General features: G+C 40.8%; 1 protein-coding gene across 3 annotated transcripts in view; it reads left to right on the top strand.

Annotated features, from left to right (window-relative positions):
• The window catches only part of carmil2 (capping protein regulator and myosin 1 linker 2), a 110,556-nt gene that overhangs the window by 3,708 nt on the left and 81,715 nt on the right, over nucleotides 1–25,133 (top strand). For all 3 annotated transcript variants that reach the window (XM_047596293.1, XM_047596292.1, XM_047596295.1), the window contains exons 2-6: nucleotides 6,692–6,795; nucleotides 12,373–12,423; nucleotides 13,663–13,722; nucleotides 13,903–14,024; nucleotides 21,847–21,944. In XM_047596293.1, coding sequence (XP_047452249.1) covers nucleotides 6,692–6,795; nucleotides 12,373–12,423; nucleotides 13,663–13,722; nucleotides 13,903–14,024; nucleotides 21,847–21,944 — 435 coding nt within the window. The remainder of the gene's footprint in view (nucleotides 1–6,691; nucleotides 6,796–12,372; nucleotides 12,424–13,662; nucleotides 13,723–13,902; nucleotides 14,025–21,846; nucleotides 21,945–25,133) is intronic.

Below are 25,133 nucleotides of genomic sequence, written 5' to 3'. Positions count from 1 at the left end.
TCTTCAGGAGGCACTAAGAGAGGGAAAAATGAGCTCTTGACGAAAAGTTTCACTATCTTACTGTAGGCGAAGCCTTAGTTCTGGCACAGAATTATCTGGCACTTGAGGAAAGCCACAGCAACCCTCCCACCAGTCTCCTGCCCAGGTGAGCCTAATGAAGGTGACAGAGAGAGAAAACAGAGGGAGAGAACAAAAACAAGGACCTGTAAGGACCTCCAACCTGGGATGAGAATTGCGGATCCCGGTCTTTGGGACGCTGTGGAGGCAAAACACATGTTGGAGCAGGAGGTTGGCAGTCTCTAAGGTGGACGGGAGTTTGGGAAGGGGAACCAGATGCACCACCTTAGAGAACCGGTCTACAATGGTGAGTATAGTGGTAATACCTTTAGAAGGAGGAAGGCCTGTGAAAAAGTCAACAGGCGGCATAGAACTCTCGGATGTCAGCGGACACGGAAGGCCACCACAACTGTTGCTTAATCAGTAATATCAACCGCTGAGCACCGGGGTGGCAAGCAATCTTGGAGGAGTGTCCCCACTGTAGTACCGAGGGTCTTGCTGGAGGGGCGGCGAATAAATCTCTGGGCAGGCAATTGTCTGGGCCAGGATGGTGTCGAAGGGCCTCCTGAACCTCCTGTTACATCCACCAATGTCATAATTCCTCTCAGCAGGGGAGAGTCAATGAGAGAAGAATGCACAGGGGTGAAGCTTGTTGTCCACAGGGAGGCGCTGGGAGAGGACCCTACTCCAGTGTCTGAAGCATCGACCTCCACGATGAATTGTCTCTCTGGATCTGGGTGGACAGGCACAGGTGCATTGATAAACTTAGACTTGAGGTGTTCAAATGCTTCTCTGCCTCCGGGGCCCATACATATGTGATCTTAATGGAGGTGAGCTGAGTAAGGGGAGCAGCCACTTTACTATAGTTTTTAATGAATCACTGATAAAAGTTGGCCAAACCAAGGAAACATTGCGGCTGCTTACGTGTTGCGAGAATTAGCCAATCTACAACTGCCTGAACCTTCACAGGGTCTGGGCTAAGCTGCCTATACAATATATTTTGGATGCTGGGGTACACATTCTGGCCACAAGCGTCACAGAGAAACATCTGAGGTCATAATAATATTCGGGAATGGCCATACGAGAGCGCATCCGACCACATCTTTACAAGGTAATACACTGTGACTGTAATCAGCCTAAATATCGTCAGATTTAACTGCCATCCTTGTTACTAACCACACAATCAAAACAGTATCATACGTTAAAAACACAATTATAAACAAAGGTGAACACATTAGCCTGTCTGTAGTAATATAACCAATGTAAACAAGTCTGTTGTCGAGAGTACGTATCATCACAAGGCGGCCAGTCATGATCCTCAGTACGTACATCAGAAAACAGCATAAACAGAAACAGCCAATATACACGAACACAAGGTGATGACATGCAGATATGACATTGTTCTGCTTAACACCATCACATCCGCAGGCGAGATGTGTAGCACTCCTCTGGTGTGGTAATGGCTTAACTGCCTATCGTCCGCGTGTTCTCTCGGGACTGCTCACAGTTTTTCCCAACCAGAAGCCATGGATGAACAGCACAGTTTGGGGCCCTGCTAAAAGCCTGGGATGCAACTGGACATTTCCATTCTGTCCCTGCAGCTTTCCATGGCCCCCGTCTGCCTGAAGTCCTCCATCATTGTGCCTGTACGCAAAAAAACAACTATCACCTACCTCAATGATTACCGCCCTGTCGCTCTGACCCCAGTCATTATGAAGTGCTTTGAGAAGGATCCTCCTAAAGCACATCAAGGACGCCATCCCTGCTGGCCTGGACAGCCTACAGTTTGTCTACAGGAAGAACCGTTCTACGGAGTATGCTGCTTTGATAGCACTTCACACAGCCCTGACTCACCTGCAGCATCTTAACACTTATGTTAGGATGCAATTTGTGGACTTCAGTTTAGCCTTTAATACTGTTTTCCTGGACATGCTGGCCCTGAAGCTCCACAACCTTGGACTATCGTCATCGCTCTGCCGGTGAGGATAGGGAAGTCCATATCTGCCTCACTGATCCTCAGCACTGGCACGCCACAAGGCTGTGTACTCAGCAAGGCCCTCTTCACACACTATTTATTTATTTATTTATTTATTTTGGCTCTTTTTTCTTAGAAAGCTGAAACAGACTGGACTCTCCACTCAGCTGCTCATAAACTTTTACAGGGCCACAACTAAGAGCATCCTGTGTCTCATTGTGACATTATGGTACAGCAGTTGCACAGCACAGGAAAGAAAGGACTTAGCCCGGCTGGTGAGGACAGCGCAGGGGATTGTGGGATGCTGTCTACCAGATCTGGACTCAGTCTATGCTGACCGAGTTCAGAGGAGGGCTAGACACATTGCAACAGATCCCACTCACCCAGGCAACACATTGTTTGTACCCCTTCCATCAGGAAATAGGTACAGGAACATTAAAACAAGAACAAACAGACTAAGGGACAGCTTCTTCCCCAGAGCTGTTAAAGCAATCACTCCCCCCCTAGTGAAACACTCACACCCCACCCCCCTACAGAACTCTCACACATGCACCCTCCCACTGCCAGCCACACACACTCACCCCTGCTGACAGACCATCAGTCCTCAGGACACACACATTTCACACACTGGAACTTGCACTGAGCTGCACTTTATGCTCACTGTGACAATGTTTGCATTTTCTTGTACATATATTTACTTTTTTTACTTTAAGGGTGGTTTTTCTATTCTACAAGTGTTATTTTAACGTTTGCGTATTTATGTGTGCCTTTAAGCCGTGGTCTCTGTAAAAATTCATTATGTTTTCATAATGACAATAAACACTCTTGAATCTACTCGGGTCTGTCCGGCGATGTTTGGCTCCTCCTGTACACTGCCCCTTCTCAATTACGTGCCCTACCCCAAAAAGCTGGTTTTGGTTACATGGAATTTACATTTCTCTGCTGTAACAAACAGCCTGTTTTCCAGTAGATGCTGGAGTATCTCTCAGACGTGTTCCACATGCTTCCGGGGTGCGGGAGAATACCAATATATTGTTTAGGTAGACAGACACGTGTTTATTAAGCAGATCACACAAGACATTGGAAGTGGGTATTTGTTCTTGATCATTTAGTCCTGTGTATTCGATACAAGGGCGAAGAAAAAGAAACCAGCACCCACTGGAGAAGAAGAGGACCAAATAAGTCCAGAGTCCAGTGATAGAATAGAATAGAATAGAATAGAATAGAATAGAATAGAATAGAATAGAAATGTACTTTTCCATAGCTTCCTTCTCGGGTTTGCTAAGGTTGTAGAAACACTTGGATGAGAGAGGCAAACCCGGAAGGAGGTCTATGGAGCAGTCGTAAGGGCGGCGAGGAGGAAGGTACCAGGGCCTCATGTACAAAGTGTGCGTGCGCTCAAAAATGTGGTGTGCGGTATTTTTCACTGTAAAATTCAGATGTATCAAGAGTGAAATGGCGATGGAAATGTGCGTGGCCTCGCGTTCAAAGGGTGCGTATGCCAAAATGTGTGGCATAAGTTCTTCCTCACTGCAGAGTCAGACGCATCAACAGTGAAATGACTGTGGAAATGTGTAGTGCCTCACGCCGACTTCATCGGCTGCGCACATGTGCATGATGTTGTACTGATGTTGATCATTTGGCAGCACTTGGAGGTGATGCTGGTGTAAAATGATCAAGGGTCCGCTTTATCCGTTTATATTTACTTTAATGACAGCGTAAACATCTAAACAAACCGGCGTAAGAAAAGCATCTTCATTACCCAGGCAACAATACATTAACTGCTCTATGTTACAATGTTACTGTTGCTGTGGCAACATTAGTTCCACTACATAAACTATGTATGACAGCTGGGACACTGTCATAATACTGTATTGGCAGAAGGGGTAGGCAGCCTTCCCCCGCTTCATATCCACCTTGGTATCGGACCACTTCTTTTTCAGTTTAACGTGTGCGCCCTTTTCTGATTCTGACCCAACATCAATGACAACCTCACACGCATGTTGGATCACCAGTAAAATGTAGTAAGAGGACATCTGTGATCTTAATCCCGTGCGAAAGTCATAATTGCACGGAATATAATTCTAGTAACACAGAGGTCCTGAGATAAAAACTAATCCAGTGTGAATCGGCATCTGTGATTTCTTGTCACTGAAGAATTATGAAGGATGTGCTATAAATTAAAGTTTGGTCAGACGTTTGAGAGCAAAGTGGGGATACCGCTGAACTATTCACCCGTTTAGACGGATGAAATCATTGAATCAATCATTAATGTATAACCACTTCAGTCTTCATGATTTGCGTATTTAAATGGGGGGTGTGGTGTATGTGGATATTTTTAGGTTTTTGTAAAGCACCGACATTATCGCTAGAATTTAATATAAATTTGTAAACTGTCCCGCTTCACACTCTAGTCCACATGGTGGCGGTAATGCCCCTAACAGTTGTTTGCCAAACGCCATTAAACAAGAAGAAGAAGAAACAGGGCCATGTACAAGGAAGGGTTTGGTACTCAAACATGTGTTCCCTCTTTAGTAGGAAATCCACGCAAGTCTTTGTACATGAGGCCCCTGGTCCTTACTGAAAACCTCCTGGAGATCGTGGCTGAACTGATCTGTTCAGGTGTAGTTGGGGGCCTGGCCTTCGAGCCAGGGATCGCTGATCGGGCGTGGGCGTGGCAGGAGTGACTCCATTCCCGTATGGTCAACAATCCCCAGTTAATATGTGGATTATGGGTCTTAAACCAGGGTAGTCCCAACACCACCTGAGTTGCAGGGGAAGAAATGGCATACAGCTCGGTGTGCTCTTGATGATTACCAGAAAGTAGCAGTTTGAGTGGTTCAATTTTGTGAGTGACCAGTGTTAATCGTTGACCATCAATGGCTAGCACCTCTTTGGGCACTTCCAATTCCCGCAGGGGAAGTTCATGTTTCTGGACAAAAACTGAATCAATTAAACTTTCATCAGCCTCGCTGTCCACCAGCACACAGACTGGGATGAGGTGGTGGGGCTGAAGCAGCATGCCTTTGAGAAAGGTCCGGAGGCTGGAACCAGCTAAGGAAGACTGGTCAGATGCTCCCACCAGTCTCCTGCCCAGGTGGGCCTAATGAAGGGAGACAGGGAGAGAAAACAGAGGGAGAGAACAAAAACAAGGAACTGGAAGCACAGGGAATGGAAGGCCATGATATTAGACTTAGACTAGGTGGTGGACATGAGGAGGATCAAGGTGCCGGTGACCCCTGTTTCCATCCAGGAGGTCAATGTGGACATAGTGGAGGATTATAAGTATCTGGGGGCTCACATTGACAATAGACTGGGACTGGGGAAAGAACACTGACACAAGGCCAGTGACGTTGTGGGAGTGAAGCTGGACCCTCTGATAGTGGTGTCAGACAGGAGAATGCTATACAAGGTGAAAGCCATCATGGACAATGAGTCAAACCCACTCCATGACGTGCTGGTCAGACATAGGAGTTCTTTCAGCACCAGACTGATTCCACCCTGCTGTGCAGTACCCCATATTCAATGTCACTGTAGAGCAACAACTCGGATCATAGGTTCACTTACACTTGTACAAATTGGTACATGTGTATGTATCTTATATTCTTTACAATCTCTTACTTATTCTTATTGCCTACATTGCTCTTTGTTCTTAACACTGGTACATTTTGGGTAGGAACTGCTGTAACAAAAAGTAATTTCCACCTGGGATCAATAAAGTAATTCTGATACATTTCTGGGTACTTTTTAGTACCTCCTCTGTGGTCGGTCCGAAGTAGGCGAATTGGGGCCGAAATGTGACGTATAACGCTGCTTACTACCGATTGGTCAGAAAATGGAGAAGCGATATACGGCAGGAGTTGGACTCGGAGTGACAAGTTTTTCCAGCGGATCGCGGCGGAGGTGGCCAAACTTTCCTTTATCAGCACGGTGAAACAAATGAAGGAGAAACTTACGACAATACGAGTGGTGCTGATCGAAAGGTCCCGAAATGGGATGTATGAGGAGATGGACCCGATATATGGCCACAGACCAGGGAGCGCCGGTAGGGAAGCTTGCCTTGAATCCATTACACCATTGGCGCAGTTGTACATTGTGTTCTGAAAAAAAAGAAGAAAAAAAAAACTCAAAATGGCTGCCTGGGTAGAAGATTGGCTCTTCAGGGGAGGCACTAAGAGAGGGAAAAACACGAAAAGTGAAAAATAAGCTCTTGATAAAAAGTTTCATTATCTTACGGTAGGTGAAGCCTTAGCTCTGGCACAGACAGAGTGAAGCGGAATTACCTGGCGCTGGAGGGTAGCCACAGCAATCCTTTTAAAATGCACTTTATTAGGATTAGCTGGGGCTGGGTCAGGTACTCCCACCAACTCCCGCCTAATGAAGGTGACAAGGAGAGAAAACAGGGAGAGAACAAAAACAAGGAACTGGAAGCACAGGGAACGGCAGGACCATGACACTCTTTTACCTCAAATGTAAATGTGGCATTAATGTTCTGATCTAAGGACAGCACATTAAAAGTCTGCTACTCTGGTAATACAAAATCCAGCAAGTTTCTTACAAAAAAAATCACTCTTTAGTGTACTGTTGTCTGTATGTTGTATGGAAAGACTGAAGTACAGATGTAATAGCACCTGTTTATGTTTGTGACCCTGTAAGTAGATCAGATCTCTGAGCTGCTGAAGCCCCACAGAGTTTGCCTGGTGTTGCCTGTTATACTGAACCCTTCAAGTCAACAATGTGTGAGATCAGTCAACAGGTTTGTGGTGAGTAGTAAATATATTTCCTTATACAATTATCATGAACTTCTTTCTAATGTTAAATACATTGCATGTAGTAAAATAAACAGCAAATTGCTAGCTTTTACATACAGTATTGGAACTAGTGCAGATGCAACAGTAGCATCGATGTTTGTGTAGTTTATGAAGATGTTGTTGTCAAAGTTCATTGCTGACAAGCACAGATATAAATTTGACCCGCATGAAAAATGTTGCCCAGAAAAGGTATTTGTTGTCCAAATAGAACATTAGAGCATTTCCAGTGAATAAACAAGCAAAGAATGGAATGTGCTCTGGTCAGATGAACACAGAAACAGTCCCTTGATTTTATTAGTCAGCCAATGGAGCCACACCCAGACCCACAGAACAAATAAAACAAATAAGAAACTCTAGGGATTGGAAAACAGGGCAACACAATAGGGACCTGGATCATGACATTCAGCAGGGATGACAAATCTGGGGTGGCCAGAACTGAGGGTAAAACTGCTGAATGGCAAAATGTGTTCCAACCAGTGATCTCTACTGCAGACCAGCCAATATAGGGGTGGTGTTGCTTTAACCAAAGATGAATCAGACAAGAGTTAGATGAGGTGAAGATTTAAAACTGGGTTAATTCTTAATGTTTACCAGAAAATATGTGGGTCATGGTTGTAGTGTATTGTGTGGCATGAGCAAATAGTCTTCCATTTAGCACTCTAGCAGTAATGGGACTCTCAAGGAGCTAAAAAGGAATACCAGGCTGAACTACAACATCCTTGTTGAGGAGACTGTCATCTTCAGTAGAATCAGCTGGAGCTAAGAGGGTCAAGGAAAAACTGATGATAGCAAAGAGTAGCTTATATTTGCATTCTGGAAACAGAGACAGGAAGTTGAACTCACCAAATGTCCACTGCTAATGGGCATATGTTTCGGCCAGGTTGGACTATTGCCCTAATTGTACCTCCTCAGAAGAGACAGCTATTATAGAGTCTGCATTCTTTCATCTGCACTTTAGAGTCAAACTTTTCAAATCTGAATAATACTAAGCATGTCTGAAATTTGCTTATCTTGCTTATAGAACTGGCTCACATACAGTACTGGGCAAAAGTTTTAGGGAGGTGTGGAAAATGCTGTAAGAAGGCTTAAGTAAGAAGGCTTTCAAAAATATAAATACTGATTGATCATGTTTGTCAATTTACAAAATGAAAAGTAAAACTTAGTGCAGCGGATGAAAAACACATCAAGTTTTTTCCAGCGGTGCAATCACATCAGAACTAGCAGAAACCAGTGGGACCCAGGTACACCCATCTACTGTCTGGAAAAGTCTGGCCAGAAGTGGTCTTCATGGAAAAGTTGCAGCCAAAACACCATACCTCTGACATGGAAACAAGGTCAAGCAACTCAGCTATGCACAAGAAATGGCAGCTGGTGCTCTGGACTGACCTGTCAAAATTTGAAATTGAGTTCTGTCAGGATCACTTCGTCAAAATTAAACTTCATCTATTTGCACAAGTTATCATTGGCGGTACAGTTCTGTTCGGGGACCTCTTGCTCTTCCATGCGCTTGCGTGGAAAGCCAAGAACCTTCCATTGTGAAGGGCGCCGTGGCACTCACACACACACCACGGCCGTTAATATAATTGTGGAAATTAAACAAATTATAAAAATAAAACAATGTGGGTTTTCAATTGTGGAAATTAATATAAATGAAAAAAAAATGTGGGCGTTAACATTACAATTTGCATCACATCTGGGGTGTACTGTTAAACAATTTGTGTTTAATAATAAAAAAAGTTTTATAAAATTAAAACAATGTGTCTCCCACCCACACCCCCACCATTAAAATCGTAACGGTGATTAAATGTACAATGCAGGCAATGCAAATTATAAACGTAAAACAATGTGTGTTCCATTCCCTAAAGTCGTTTGGTCGTTCTTTCGAACGAATCATTCATGAACGACCCAACACTAATGGGGAAACTAGTCGCATGCATTGCCCAGGTGTGATTTTGGCCTGCATGCAAGGACCTGGGGGTCTCACTGGACAATAAACTGGACTGGTCCATTAACACAGGAGCCGTCTACAAGAAGGGCCTGAGTCGGCTTTACTTCCTGAGTAGGCTCAGGTCCTTCAACATCTGCAACAAGATGCTGCAGATGTTCTATCAGTCTGTTGTGGTGAGCACCATCTTCTTTGCTGTGGTGTCCTGGGGTGCAGGCATCAAGGCAAAGGACACCAACAGACTGAACAAACTCATCAGAGAGTCTGTTGTTGGCTCTAAACTTGTCACCCTGGAGGAGGTGGTGGACATTATGCTGGCAAAGCTGCTGGCAATCATGGACTATATACTGTCATTATACTGATATTATTATACATTATATTATTATTATATATTATTATATTATATACTATACTATTATATACTTTTTAGTTACAGTAAAATTACCACTGCCATCATCTTGCCACTACACCTTATCTAACTATGTATATTACGTTTTTTAAATGCCCTTGTCTTATTCTGTGTTTTTGTTTTTATTTGTCCTTCTAATTTTTACCTCAGTATTTTATTTTATTGTATTTTATTGTATTCAATACCGAACTGCTATGACGACCTAATTTCCTTTCGGGGATGAATCCATCCATCCATCCATCCATCCATCCATCCATCCATCCATCCATCCATCCATCCATCCATCCATCCATCCATCCATCCATCCATCCATCCACATTCCGTGGGCCTCTTCTATGAACTCTGATTTTTAGTTCTTTCCATAGATTTTCTATTGGATTCAGGTCAGGTGATTGGCTAGGCCATTCAAGCAGCTTTGAAGCCGGTTCAGAGTTTCCTTGGCTCTGTGTTCGGGATCATTGTCTTGCTGAAATGTCCATCCTCGATTCATCTTCATCAATCTGGTAGATGGCAGCAGATTTTTCTCAAGAGTGTCTCGGTACATTTTTCCATTCATCCTCCCTTCAGTTATATGAAGTTTGCCAGTACCATATTCAAAAAAACAGCTCCACACTATGGTGTTCCCACCTCCAAACTTCACTGCCGGTATGGTGTTTTTGAGGTGATGTGCAGTGCATTTTGTCCTCCAAACATGGTGTGTATTATGGCATTCAAAGAGTTCAATTTTGCTCTCATCTGACCAGACTGTGTTCTCCCAGTATTATACAGGCTTTCTTCAGAAATGGAGTCTTGCGTGGTGAGAAAGGTCATGGCTTTTGAGTGCAATGCTTATTGTTTTCTTTGAAAAAAATGTACCTGCCAATTCCAGGTCTTTCTGAAGCTCTCCACAAGTGGTCCTTGGCTCTTGGATAAGTCTTCTGATAATTCTATTCACTCCTCTGTCAGAATTCTTGTGAGGAGAGCCTGGTTATGGCTGGTTTATGGTCGCATGATGTTCTTTCCACTTCTGGATTATGGCCCCAACAGTGCTCACTGGAACATTCAGAAGTTTAGACATCCTTCTGTAACCAACGCCATCAGAATGTTTTGCAACAATAAGGTTGTGAAGGTCTTGAGAGAGTTCTTTGCTTTTACCCATCATAAGATGTTCCTTGTGTGACACCTTGGTAATGAGACACTTTTTTACAGGCCGTCAGTTTGGACTGAACCAGCTGATATTCATTTGCACTGCATTTGCACTCCCTTTCTGCGTGTGTTCAGTACCTTTTCCCTTTTTTATTTTACATTATTATGCACAACTTAATTTCTGAACGTATTTGTTTTCTATGTATGGATTACTTGGGTTGTTACCAACACCTGGTGAAAATTTCATGTCAATAGCACCTTTAGAAATATGTTTACTATGACAAATTGGGATGTGTTCAATACTTACTTAACCCACTGCATAGCTGCAATAATAAAAATTGTTACGAGATGGCTTGAAACCTCCAGAGCAAGCCTGAAAACAATGGTGGTAAGGAAAAACTGAACAGAGAACTGAGGACAGAGAGAAGAGAACAGCAGGAAAAACTACACTCACTTGCCACTTTATTAGGTGCACTTGTTCAATTGCTTGTTAACACAAATTACTAATCAGCCAATCACATGGCTACAATTCAGTGCATTTAAACATGTTGCTGAAATTCAAACCTAGCATCAGAAAGGAGAAGAAAGGGGATTTAAGTAACTTTGAACGTGGTATAGTTGTTGGTGCCAGACGAGCTGGTCTGAGTATTTCAGAAACTGCTGATCTACTGGGATTTTCACGCACAACCGTCTCTAAGAGAAAATATCCAGTGAGCAGCCGTTGTGTGGACAAAAATGCCTTGTTCATGTGGGAGGTCAGAGGAGAATGGGCAGACTGGTTCCAGATGATAGAAAGGCAACAGTAACTCAAATAACTACTCAACCAAGGAATGCAGAATACCAGCTCTGAACACTGAAGAGGATGGATGGGCTAAATAGCAGAAGACCACTCCTGTCAACTAAGAACAGGAAATTGAGACTTCAGTTCACACAGACTCACCAAAATTGGACAATAGAAGATTGGAAAAATGTTGCCTGGTCTGACGAGTCTCGATTTAAGTTGCCACATTCGGATGACAGTATCGGAATTTGGCACAAACAACATGAAAGCATGGATCCATCCTGCCTTGTATCAGCGGTTCAGGCTGCTGGTGGTATAATGGAGTGGGGGATATTTTCTTGGCACACTTTGGACCCCTTAGTACAAATTAAGTATGATTTAAGTGCCACAGCCTACCTGAGTATTGCTGCTGACCATGTCCATCCCTTTAGTGTACCCATTTTCTGATGGCTACTTCCAGCAGGATAATGTACCATGTCACAAAGCTCATATCATCTCAAACTGGTTTCCCCAGTCCCCAGATCTCAATCCAATAGAGCACCTTTGGGATGTGGTGGAACAGGAGATTCTCATCATAGATGTGCAGCCGACCAATCTGCAGCAACTGTGTGATGCTATCATGTTAGTATGGACCAAAGGGAGGAATATTTCCAACACCTTGTTGAAAGTATGCCATGAAGAATTAAGGCAGTTTGGAAGGCAAAAGCGAAAGAATCTAAATGACCTGCCCTGATCTCAACATCATCAAGTGTGTCTGGGATTACATGAAGAGACAGGATTGAGCAAGCATACATCCACAAAAGACTTGTGGTTAGTTCTCCGAGATGTTTGGAACAACCTACCAGCCAAGTTCCTTTAAAAATTGTGTGCAAGTGTACCTAGAAGAACTGATGCTGATTTGCACAGTACTGTATAGTGGAACAGATGATGACACAGCAGGATGAATCCAAAAGTATAATAAAAAGTATATAAAGCTGCAACTTTAAATCTGTCCATGGACCAAATTATTGATGCTGTGATTCCATCAAAGGGCTCTTCAGCCAGATATTAGACTTTTGTTTCCTTTGACAATCACCTCTATGAATCAATTTGCAATCAGTTGCAACAGCCATTTGTTAACTGATAGACATCTAGACAAAGGGTTGTCAACATTGGCCTGGACAAAATTGCATAATGAAATGTCATGTATGTGGTGGATCTCTATGGGTCTGTCAGTTACATCCGCTGCCTTAATTTTCTCTTTTTTCAAAGTATGTCTTTCTCTCTTAGGTACTGAGTCTATGGAGAGGTTTCCTGATTATAAACAAGCATCCTATCAGGGTAAATCACAATTAAAATTTTAAAATCTTCATTTTAGATTACCATTACTACCATCAGATTACCATTACTATCCATTTGACTGTTACAGTGGTGTAAAAAGTGTGAAAAAAGTGTTGCCCCCCCTTCCAGCTCTCTTTATTTACTTATTTTTTTTTCCATGTTTGTCACACATGTTTCAAATCATCAAACAAATTTAAATATTAGACAGATAACACAAGTAAACACAAAATGCAAACCTAGATGTCCCTAAAAAAGCCTTTGCCCCTCCTGTTAAACATAACTGTAGTTTATTACACCTAAGTTCAATTTCTCTAGCCACAGCCAGGCCTGATTACCAAAACCACTGGTGAGCAAAAAGAACATGAAGGCTCGTCTCACTTTTGCCAGGAAACATCTTAATGATCCCCAGACCTTTGGGAAAATACTGTGTGTGCGTGTCCCATTACATCTGGAGTAACACCACATTTCAGAAAAAGAACATGATAGCAGCAGTAAAATCTGGTGGTGGTAGTATGATGGTCTGGGGATGTTTTGCTGATTCAGGACCTGGAAGACTTGCTGTGATAAATGGAACTATGCGTTCTACCCAGAAATCCTGAAGAAGAATGTCCAGCCATCTGTTGGTGACCTCAAGCTGAAGAGAACTTGGGTTCTGCACCAGGACAATGATCCAAAACAGACCAGCAAGTCCACCTCTGACTGGCTAAAGGAAAATTAAAAGTAGACTTTGGAGTGGACTAGTCAAAGTCCTGACCTGAATCCTATTGAGAATCTTTAAAAGGTGGTTCATGCTGGAAAACCCTCCAATGTGGCTGAATTACAGCAATTCTGCAAAGATGAGTGGGCCTAAATTCCTCCACAGTGCTGTAAAAGACTCATGGCAAGTTATCACAAATGGTTGATTGCCCTTGTTGCTGCTAAGGGGCCCAACCAGTTATTAGGTTTAGGGGGCAATCAAGGTTTGGATTTAGTTTTTCCTTAATAATAAAAACCTTCATCTAAAAACTGCATTTTGTGTTTACTTGCATTATCTTTGACTAATATTTAAATTTGTTTGATGATCTGAAACATTTAAGCATGAAAAACACGCAAAAAAATCAGGAAAGATGCCAACAATCTTTCACATCACAGTATGTGCTATAGAATATCTAGACTGACTTTGGCACTGTTCATCAAGAGATATTGTGGATATGGTGTGACCATGTGTGTTCACAAATATTTACATGTATACATGCACAGGTGGAGAGCACATTCAGCTACCTGGAGATTTGCTCCATCAACATTCACAGTCTCACAGAGGTACACCAACATTGTCAGTATGATCAAAGTCATACCTGCTTATATATATTTTTATATTTTTTCTTTATTATACAATTTTAGTATAGACATATTTTCTTAACCCTGTTTGAAATCATGTAAAAGCTTTTTTGACATAGGGTACCAATATACAGCATAATTACTTCTATGCATGCTTTGCAGATTGTGTTGGAGACAGACAGGCAGACTCTGTCTTTCAGTGTCTTGCGTGTTGAAGATCTTGAGGCCATGATCGGTCATATGATAGCCTCACTGAAGAGGATTTTCCCTGATTCTTCTCCAGGGTGGGTTTGACTCCACAACTTGATTCATGTTTTAATGCACACCATTGAGTTAACATTCTCCAGAATTTACTACATTTACACATTTTTACATCACTTACAGTACAAAAATCTGTTCAGTCTATATATAAAAAAAAAACTTTCTCTGATGAAAATCAAACAATAGACTTTCAGTTTGCTGACTAGACATGTGTAAGACTGCCCTGCTACTCAAACCTTTAAATCCTTTCTAAAAAGTTACATTCTATGCGTCATTCAACCCAACTACAACACCATAGCATAAGAAAATATCAGTGAATCAAACAAATCGCAGATGGACGCAACAAACCAACCTAAAGTTTACAACGCCAACTGTCAAAGCCAAGCTTACCGCTAACAGCAAGGCCATGGAAGCTAGCCATGGAATGCTAGTGATACTCCCAAGAGACAGTCGAGGGGGAGACGATACCACTGCCAAGCAAGAGTCCAGTACCTCTTTGACGATAGTACTGGCAGCTGTTAAAACCCTGAAGACTGAGATCTCATCCAAATTTGAGCGCATCCTGTCTGTCGATTGAAAATGTAAGGAGAGACATTACAGACTAGCACACAGGCAGAGACAAGAATCTCAACAACAGAAGACAACGTGACCGTGCTCCAAGAGAAGGTGAAAAATCTAGAGGGGAAAAATAAAGACATGGAAGATAATGTATTGGACCTGGAAGCTTGTTCGTGTCACTCCAATGTGCGGTTTGTTAATCTACCTGAAGGTGCGGAAGGTGAAGACGTCTGTGGATTCCTGGAGATCTGGATACTGGAGGTGCTGGAGCTAGCGCCGCTCTGGGGGGAAATTAGGGTGGAAAGAGCACACAGGCTTAACTCTTTTAAGGTCTATTATGAAAGGTTATATAGTTCTGAATAAAACCCAGGCAAACTAGACCCAAACCTTTTCTCCTTTCTTAACAATATTAATGTAGAAGAAGAGGAAACTTTAGGACTGGGAGCTAACTTGACTCTGGAAGAAATCTCAGAGGCAATAATGAGTATGAAATCTGGAAAGACTGCATGTCCAGATGGTCTGACTGTTGATATTTATAAAAAGTTTGCATCCAAATTAAAGGCACCCCTTTTAGAAATGTTTTCTGAATCTGCTCAAAAGGGGATACTCACACCCACTGCAAGAGGGGCCCCAATAACACTTCTTCCCAAACCTGGAAAACTGAATGATAAGTGCGAAAACTTGCGGTCAATTAGCCTTTTAAATTCAGATTTAAAGATGCTGTGTACAATTCTAGCAAAGAGACTGGAGCGCCTCTTGCCAGATATTATCAAGGGAGATAAAAACGTGTTCATGGTTGGGCATCAAGGATTCCATAATGTTAGAAAAGTTTTAAATATTTTGCACGAGCAAAGGTGGTCATCAGATACAGCTTTCCTGCATTAGGTGCCGAGAAGCCTTTTGATAGGGTAGAATGGCTCTATTTGTTTGAGCTTCTTGGTCGCTTTGGTTTGGGAGAGGGATTCTGTAACTGGGTCAAGCTCTTATATAATAATCCATATGCAGAAATAATTACAAATAATGTTATTTCAAAACCAATAGAGATTGGAAGAGGCTGTAGACAACGTTGCCCCCTATTCCCTCTTTTATTTATAATTTTGATTGAACCACTCGCTATTGCTATAAGAGACCACGCTATGATCATGGGTATAGAAATTGGAGGGCTCAACCATCGAATAGCTCTTCATGCTGACGATATGATCCTCTTTCTTAAAAATCTGGGGAAATCTATTCCAGCCACTTTAGATCTAATTGGAAAATTTGGCTATATTTCTGGTTATAAAATTAATAAATCAAAATCCTTCATAATGCTTTTGAACTCGTAAGAAAGTGTGAATCCACATAAATATACCTGCCATTTTAGAAATGTGAATCATTTTACTTATCTAGGAAGTCAGATTGTTCCGAAACTGGAAGATGTGGTGAACAATAATTACAGTCCAATTATGACTGACATATCCAAATCAGTGGAGAGATGGTTGAGTCTCCAAATCTCATTGATTGGTAGAATAAATATTAGGGGTGTAACGATTCATCCACTACGTCAATGAATCGATTTATTTTCCTACGATCCAACTTGCATGGACTACTGCAAAGAGGCGATTGTTGGAAAACGGTGCAATTGAAATAACGTCACAAATTCGTGTTTTACTGTTATTCACTACAATTATAAAATCCGTTTTTATTGCGTTTAATCACGGCTTGGTCTTGTTATGTTTGTGAATAAGCAAAGCTATTGAAGTCAGTAAACATGATGTCATGCTTGGGAAATGGGTGAAATAACCAACAGCATGTAGCCTACTTGTTTAATGAAAAACTTGAATGGCCTTCTGAAAGTAGATGCTACAGTTATCTATTTCTATTTTTCCTCCTCACTGTACATAAAGAAAGAGTGAGATGAGTGTGATTTAGATAAGTGAGTGTGATTGTACATTCAAGTCTCATGCTGTGAAAAAGAACTCTGCGTGTAGCTAAATGCTTAGATTAAAAAAGCGTCATTGTGCAGATAAAATTTTTATTTTATGCAACAAAAAAAAGAAATCTTATTTTACAAAAAAGACAAACATGGTTTCAAGGTTTATTGACCACATTTTATTTTATGTTTATTGAGACAAAGAATATTTGTCTTATTGGATTAATACTTAATGTATTTTGTTTTGGCTTTATATAAACTAAACTAAATATTTTCAATGCTTAAATATTGCCCTGTTTTGTCCTTATATGTGCCCCCCTGAAAAAACACTGGCCTCACAGCGGCCCCGTTGGTAATTTTGATCTAGAACCGCCACTGCTGAGTAGGTATTTGTTTCAGTCACACTGGTTTAATTTTTGGCTAAAAAGTTAGTGAATCGATTTCAAATCACTGAATCGTTTCGGAACGATCATTCTAAATGAACCAAAATCGTCCTTGAATCGTATTGGCCACCACAAATCGTGATTTGAATCGAATCGTTGTTAAAACGAATCGTAACACCCCTAATAAATATACCAAAAGATAAATGTTCTCCCTAAGGTTCTGTATTTGTTTCAAAATATCCCCTTGCCACCTCCACCAGACTTTTTCTTTAAAATAAAAAAAACTGTTTAACCAATTTCTATGGAATAACAAGCGTCCCAGACTTCGTTTGTCCCTTTTATACTTGCCCTTTGACACAGGAGGGCTGCAATGCCCTAATATAGTTTGGTATTATTGGGCAGCCCAATTAAGAACTATAATGTTCTATAATGCTGCAGAAAAGCCCCCCACATGGAGAAGACTGTTGACATTGAGTCACTCTCCCTCAGGCTTCCACTTCCCACGTATGTCTACTCTGATAAATATAATAAACTCAAAACATGGTCATGTCCAAAAATAAAGGAATTTTGGGAAGAGGTTAGAGTAATAATACAGGTGTTTTTTGTCAATTAGACTAGTGATGGGATTTTTCCGACTGGGCTTATATCTTATAAGACATAACATAAATCGCTTTGAAAAAATCTTCATAAATATGGGAATACTACAAGCAAAGGGAGTGATAGCTCTAATGTGGAAACATATTGGCAAACCAAGTATCACGCAATGCTTCAAAGAAGTGTCTTTATGTCTACCATTAGAAAAAATGAAATATACTCTAAAAAATAAACAAGACATATTTCAGAAAATATGGGGGTGCTACATCCAGTATATTAAAAACAAAGATTTATCTGACTTACTGTGTGAAACTGGGACAGCATAATTATTCCCTGTACAGGACCACAATCATATGCTGCAACCAAACTAACATAGAACACCTGTAGAATTTTCACGGTCTTAAGTATTCTTATTGAATGTACCTAATGTTTGTATATTGTTCAAATATGTATGTATATGTACTTTGTATATCTATGTTAAACCTTTAATAAATATACTGTTAAAAAAAAAGTTCTTAAATCAGTTAGAAAGTAAAAATCCTCCTCAAATAGCCACCTAATTTAAAATTGCAGATTATTTTACATGGCAGGCATTCAAATAGTCCCACAACTTAAATATATTTTAGCTACTAATTATGCTCCATTACTACAAGAAATCTCAAAATGACTGGAAACGTGGTCATCCATACCAATGTCACTAACAGGAAAATATGAATATACTGCCCAAACTTGTATTTGTTTCAAAGTCTTCCACTCCCTCCTCCAAGTAACCTATTCACTCAATTTAAGACATTGTTTGTTAGATTTTTGTGGAATAACAGAACTCCCCAGACACGATTGTCACTATTGTATTTACCATATGACAAAGGGGGACTCAAATGTCCCAGTCCACTTTGGTACTATTGGGTACTAAATCTGCCCCTCCCAGTATATCTGCACTCTCATCTCATTTTATTTCACGTACCGCTTAATCCTCACTAGGGTCGCGGGGGTTGCTGGAGCCTATCCCAGCAGGCATCGGGCGAGAGGCGGGGTACACCCTGGACCAGTCGCCAGCCAATCGCAGGGCTAACACTGAGACAAACAACCAGTCGCACTCACACGCACACCTAGGGTCAATTTAGTCACCAGTTAGCCTAACGAGCATGTCTTTGGTGGTGGGAGGAAACCGTAGTACCTGGAGAGAACCCACACGGACACAGCGAGAGCTGGTATCTGTACTCTCCAAGTACTATAATCCTTAAAAAGAAAACAAAAAACCCTATTGTGAATAATATGATTGTAGTGTTGCATCAAAATAAAAAATATCTGAGAAATGCCCCCTCTCTCTTTCTTTAGTCCAATACGGGGAAATGACTCCTTCCCTCTAGGAGGTAAAATAGATGTGGGATTTAAATATAAGGCTACTAAGGGAATGGTAAAAATAGTCTTAAAAAGTGTTGATGACATTTGAAGAAATAAAGGATGAACTTAACATACCCCATAAACATTTTTTAAAAATATCTACACTTGAGAAATTCATTAAGACACATTGAAACCAAAATTAAATACCCCTGAAATGTCTACCATAGAAGAATGAATGAAAATGGATTGTTTAGGGAGGGGTTTGTTATCCAAATTTTACAAATGCCTCGTAGATGGAAGTACAGAGACATCTGCAGGATGTCTGGGGGCATGGAGAGAAGATCTACAGGAGGGCATCGCAATAGAAAAATGAGAGGAAGCATCCTCTAAAGCGTAATCAAAAACACCCGCCTGAAAATAATACAATATAACTGGTTGATGCAAAGGTATATCACTCCAGAAAAACTTAATAGACACGATAGTGCTGTTCCTGATGTTTGTATCAAATGGGAGAAGGAAAAATGTTTTTCCAATTGTATTTGGTAATGTACAGAAATGCAAAAAAACTGGCAAAAAAAAAACAATGTGTTCAGATTCTAATAACTTTAGTCCCACATTTGTTTATATTAGGTCCATATCCAGACAATTTGAAGATTAAGAAGCATCAATGAATATTTGTGTAGTGTATTAATGGCAAAGAGAGTAATAGCCCTCTCATGGTGAGATTCCAAAAGTATAAGGAGGTGGTTGTCTGAACTAGGTACAACTCTCCCCTTAGAGAAAATCACAAATACAATAAAACACCAACAACATGATTTTCCCCAGATCTGGGACCCCTTCATTTTGTATATATGGAGTTCACGTGTAATGGAAGTCTTGGAAGAGTCAGAAGACATGTAAATGGTGGCACTTCGCACTACATAATATTGCAGAAACACCTTTGATTTACCTTTTCCCTATGCAATAAACTCACAAACCTGATTCCCAGCCAAGCACTGCAAAACCTGAAAAGACAGGGCATGGGGGTTTGACATGTTTGTTCAAGGCATGTAACTTATGTCTTTGTATATTTCAATTATGTTGTGAAAACAAGACTGTTGGTAAAAAATCAATAAATGAATAATTCAAACAATAAATAATAATCCATTAACTTTTCTTTCTGACATGATCTTTATTTTAAAATGGCAACCTATACAATGACTCCAACAGCCAATTTGATGCATTTCAGGAAAAAAAAAAAAAACAACAACTTGTAGGTCTGCGCAAAACTCATTCTATAATAGTACCCTTTTGAAGCACCATTTGAGTTTGTGTCTCGCCACAAATTCTTTTGTTATATTCAGATTCAAAATTGCTTGACTGACTTTAACTTAAAAAATTCTGCAGGTAATATACAAATAGATGACTAAAAAAATTAAACCCAAAAATGCAGTATGTTTTTAAGATGTTTTTCCAAAATAAACAAGATCAAGACCAGCTAAAGTGCTTTTATTAAATTAGTCATGTTTGTGTGGAACTATAACATGTGTATGAATAAAATCATTTTTAGGCATAGTACTTTGGTGTTTATGTTATCAGGAAATTAATGCTTCCTAACACTTGGAAGCAAAAAATTGGTGTTGGGTTGACATATAATGACTTTCAAGACCAGAACATATGATATGATTCACAAACAACAATTCAGCAATTCTACTTTCTAAATAAAGTGTTCCCAGACTCTTTTTAAGCCGGCTTTCCATACACGGCCTACCTCTAAACCTCTGCGCACCGAACCACTCCAAACCAAACCACCCTTTTTTTTTTTGTAATCAGTACCACTAACTTTTCCATTGCTTAGGAGTGACTATTAGGAGTAGCAGTTCGGGACCTTTCGGTCAGCACTACTCATATTGTTGTGCCCCTTGGCTACCCAATAATCTGCCTTCAATTTTTTAAGTTTCTTCTTCAGTTGTTTCACCGACCTGATAAAGCCAAGTTTGGACATCTCTGTATACTCTCTTCTCCCAACAAGGACAGAAAAGCCTTCACCTCTGGGTTGGTCCAGAAAGACATTAATTTTCCAGTCATCATTTAAAAAATGTACCGACACGAGAGCAGAAAGTTGAAAGTGAGCAGCTTACTACTAGTCAATACCGTCTCTCTAATCTAAACATCCTGCTTTGTACCTGACGCAGTATTATGACAATTTTTTTTCCGACCAATCAGTAGTAAGCATTGTTTGCATTCTAAGTCGCATTTTCGGGCCCAATTCCCCTACTTCAGACCAACTATAGAGTGGGTACTTTTTAGTACCCAGGAAAGTATTCCTTTGGCTTTGTTCAGCCCACCTTCTAGCAATGGAAATTTAAAGTGGGCGGTGCAGGGCAGTCTGGAGGTAGGCTATGTATGGAAATCCGACTTTATTTAGGCCTTTCTTTTAAGTTGTCACCAGTCTGCTTATCAATGCAGTAAGAATTCAACAATCATTAGCAATCAGCAATCATGTTGCCCACGGATCTTAGCAACATGATTGCCTTTAAGCTGTGGGTGAACACCCATTTTAGTAGGTTTCCCCAGTATCATCTCATCTCATATCAACAACCTAATGTCTGCCAATACGCTACAGAGTTCAGGCCTGTTAAAGACCAACCAAATTATGATAATGCTAGAGGACTGCCAAATGACAAATACAGAATCGTTTAGTCGCAACTTTGTTCATGTTGAAATGAATACCAGAGATTTCATACCAAAATTATTTTGCTGATAGTAGCACGGTTTTCTGAAATAATGTCAGTATTTTGTTTTACCCAAACAAAATGTCTGAAATTGTCTTGAACCATTCACAGCTATGTCAATAAAAAGGCAAGAGCCCACTGTGATTCAGTGTTTAGATTTAGCTAATGTTAGAATGCTAATGTGATACACTTAAAGAATAGCAAATATACCTGCTAAATATCAAATATCAACGGTGTCATTGTACTGTATGTGAATGTGATATTAGCATTTAGTTGCCTAAAACCCCACAGAAGTGCTTGAGTGGCTTTAATGCTCTGTTTATATTTTATGACTTTTCAGAAAACTGTTAAAGAAAATTCCTCCGGATCTCCTCAAGAGACTCTTCACACTGACTGCTGTGATAGAAGAAAAGCTGAACAGTCAGTTACGTCCCTGTGGTATGTTCTCTTCATTTTGCAGTATTTAATATACCAATCCAATTCAGTTTCATTTATTTTATTTTAACCCAGCTCATATGGAGGGACCCAACTGCCGAAGGCCAGCCAGGTAGAAACAGAGAGGACAGAGAGAAAAGAAGAGCAGGAGAAACAAGATAAACAACCTTCTGTCATAGATACATACATCAAGCTGAAGAAAACACATAGAATCATAAATAATACAAGATATAGTTGATGATCTTATGTGAAGAATTGTTCATCCAGGTAGGAGTGGACAACTGCAGAAGGTCATGAAGAGTGGGCAGGTTGATGAGACCGCGACAGCAGATGTAGTTTGGGGCTCCACAGGTCAGATATGCAGCACTCCAGGCCAAGAAGATAGAGGGAGAGGGTAGAAGAAGGAGGGAGAGATCGCGGTTAGTAAAAGAAACTATGAGAGATTAGAGGACAGGAGCTTGGTGTCAGAGAAGAGAGAGTAGAGGACATGTACTTAGTGCATCATCCCCCCAACAGCCCAGGCATATAACTAAGTAATGGTTCAGTCTAGCTCTAACTATAAGCTTGTCAAAAAGGAAAGTCTTAAGCCTGACTTTAAAAGTAGAGACGGTGTCTGCCTCCAGAATCCAAACTGGGAGCTGGTTCCATAGGAGAGGAGCCTGATAGCTGAAGGCTCTACCTCCCATTCTACTTTTAGAAACTCCAGGAACCACAAGTAGACGTACCCTTAGAGATCGTAGTGACCTTTTGGGACAGTATGGTACTATGAGGTCTTTCAAATATGATGGAGCTAGGCCTTTCAAGGCCTTGTATGTAAGGAGGAGGATTTTAAAATTAATTCTAGATTTTAAAGGGAGCCAATGAAGAGAAGCTAATAATGGAGTAATATGATCTCTCTTGTTAATTCCTGTTAGTGCTCGTGCTGCAGCATTATGAATCAATTGGAGGCTTTTTGTTCTCCCTGTGTCCGCGTGGGTTTTCTCCGGGTACTCCAGTTTCCTCTCACCTCCAAAGACATGCTCGTTAGGTTAATTGGTGACTGTAAAATTTACCCTAGCTGTGCGTGTGAGTGCAAATGGTTGTTTGTTAGCCCTGTGATAGGCTGGTGACCTGTCCAGGGTGTACCCCGCCTCACGCCTGATGCCAGCTGGGATAGTCTCCAGCAACCCCGCAACCTCAGTGCCTAGTGTAGCAGTATGTAAGTTGAGATGAGATCTATATTAAAGCACCTTGAATCAATTGGAGGCTTTTTAAAGAGCTATTTGGACAGCCAAACAGTCATGAATTACAGTAATCTAGCCTACAAGACACAAAAGCATGAACTAGTTTCTCAGCATCACTTTGAGACATGATGCTCCTTATTCTGATGATATTATACAGGTGAAAGAATTGCTTTATGTGCGAATTTAAGGACATATCCTTGTAAAATATAACACCAGAGTTTCTCATCGTACAACTGGAAGATAAAGTCATGCTATTGAAAGAAACTAAGTGATTAGGTAATGAAGATCTGAGACCTCTAAGGCCAGTTAGAATGACTTCTGTTTTGTCTGAGTTTAAGAGAAGAGAATTACAGATCATCCAAACCTTTCCATCAGACACACTTAGAGTTTAACCTGCTGATTAGTTTCATCTGGTTCCATAGACCAGATACCTGGGTATCATCTGCATGGCAGTGGAAACTAATGCAGTGTTTCCTCACAATATTGTCTTCTGTAATGAAATTTCTTTTAGATTTCTGTTTAATCCATCATTGTAAATTCAGATGTTATCGGGAAATAGTCAGACAAAGGAGGATCATCAGTAAATTGCTGTCAAACATTCACTTTCTATGCCATACATCAGGACAAGGTCTAATGTGTGATTAAAACAATGAGTTGATCTGTTTACATTTTGAGAAAAGCTTAATAACTGAATCTAATAATGACGTAAATTAACCTGAAGCAGTCACTGACAACAACACCATGAATGTGTTCACCTACTATAATGACTTTATCTGTTATAAGCACTAAATCACATAAAAGGTATGAGTAAAGCAGTCGAGTGATACACACAATAATTGTTTTTTCCATTTTCCAGTCTGGATGAGCAAGACTAAGAGTAAGGTTTTCTTAGGATTAAAGGAAAAATCAGAGTGGAAGATTGCTGTTACTCCCCCTACAGTGCTCATGGCTTCGGGTGGTCAATAAAATCATCCAGCCTCTACATTGGAGAGCTGCACCCGCCAAAGTATGAGGGCTGCTATCTTTCTTAATCAGACCACGCTTTCCCCAGAGTGTTCCAATTATCATTTAATGCCACATTGTTTGCTGGACACCGGACATTTGACTGAACATGTCATCGTTGGTCAAACTGGGCAAAGTTCCGAGTCCGACATTGTTTTGCCAGTGCTCTCACTAGTGTAACCGGGTGTAATTACACCAATGCAATCATGGTTTCCTTTTAAATTGTAAAAACACAACCATCTATGGCACTGTCACTAACAGATAGAGAGCAGCCAAGCATGAGCCACAACTTTCAACTACACTCCCATTAGTTTTATTGCTAAAGTCTTATTCGAATACAGCTTATCATATATCAACTCGTGTCATTTTTCTTAGGTATAGAACAGGACAAGGAGGTGGAGAACACACATGGCATAAGTTTAAACACAAATTTATTTAGCAACTCAGCTCAGGATCTCAAGATCAGAATCAGTGTGTGTCATGGATGCGTGGATGCAAGTGTTGTGACTGAATGTGTGTGTGTGTGAAAACCTAAAATCAAACCAGCATAATCCACAAAACAAAGAAAGCCATGCTCCAAACAAGCAGGACAAACTGCAAAGAGAGAGAGTGCCTGCACTGAGCAGAGCATTTCTACCGAGGCCCAGTGACCACACCCACACCAAGTCAGGTGTTAGCCATCCAGCCTGTCGATCCTCATCAGCATGCAACACCAGGAAAAAATAGAAACAGCCACACAGCCATGCATTTGTGAAGATGTTGTTTGTTTCCCCATGTTCAAGTCTGTGTAATCATCATTTCTATGAACAACAATAAGCTGCATTGCTCAAAAAAGCACAGAAGGACAAAGGGCACTTTTGCCCTTTTGAACGTCCACATTTCTGTGAACACAGCTTCATCAACACTACAAAAAACACTTGATTTCAAACAATTGTTAGTATGTGTCCACCATACCAAAAGTAATGTG

This window comes from Mugil cephalus, chromosome 10, assembly GCF_022458985.1.
Source record: "Mugil cephalus isolate CIBA_MC_2020 chromosome 10, CIBA_Mcephalus_1.1, whole genome shotgun sequence".
NCBI lineage: Eukaryota > Metazoa > Chordata > Actinopteri > Mugiliformes > Mugilidae > Mugil > Mugil cephalus.
Note: the sequence above shows the minus strand (reverse complement) of the source record. Positions and strands in the feature narration are given on the sequence as shown.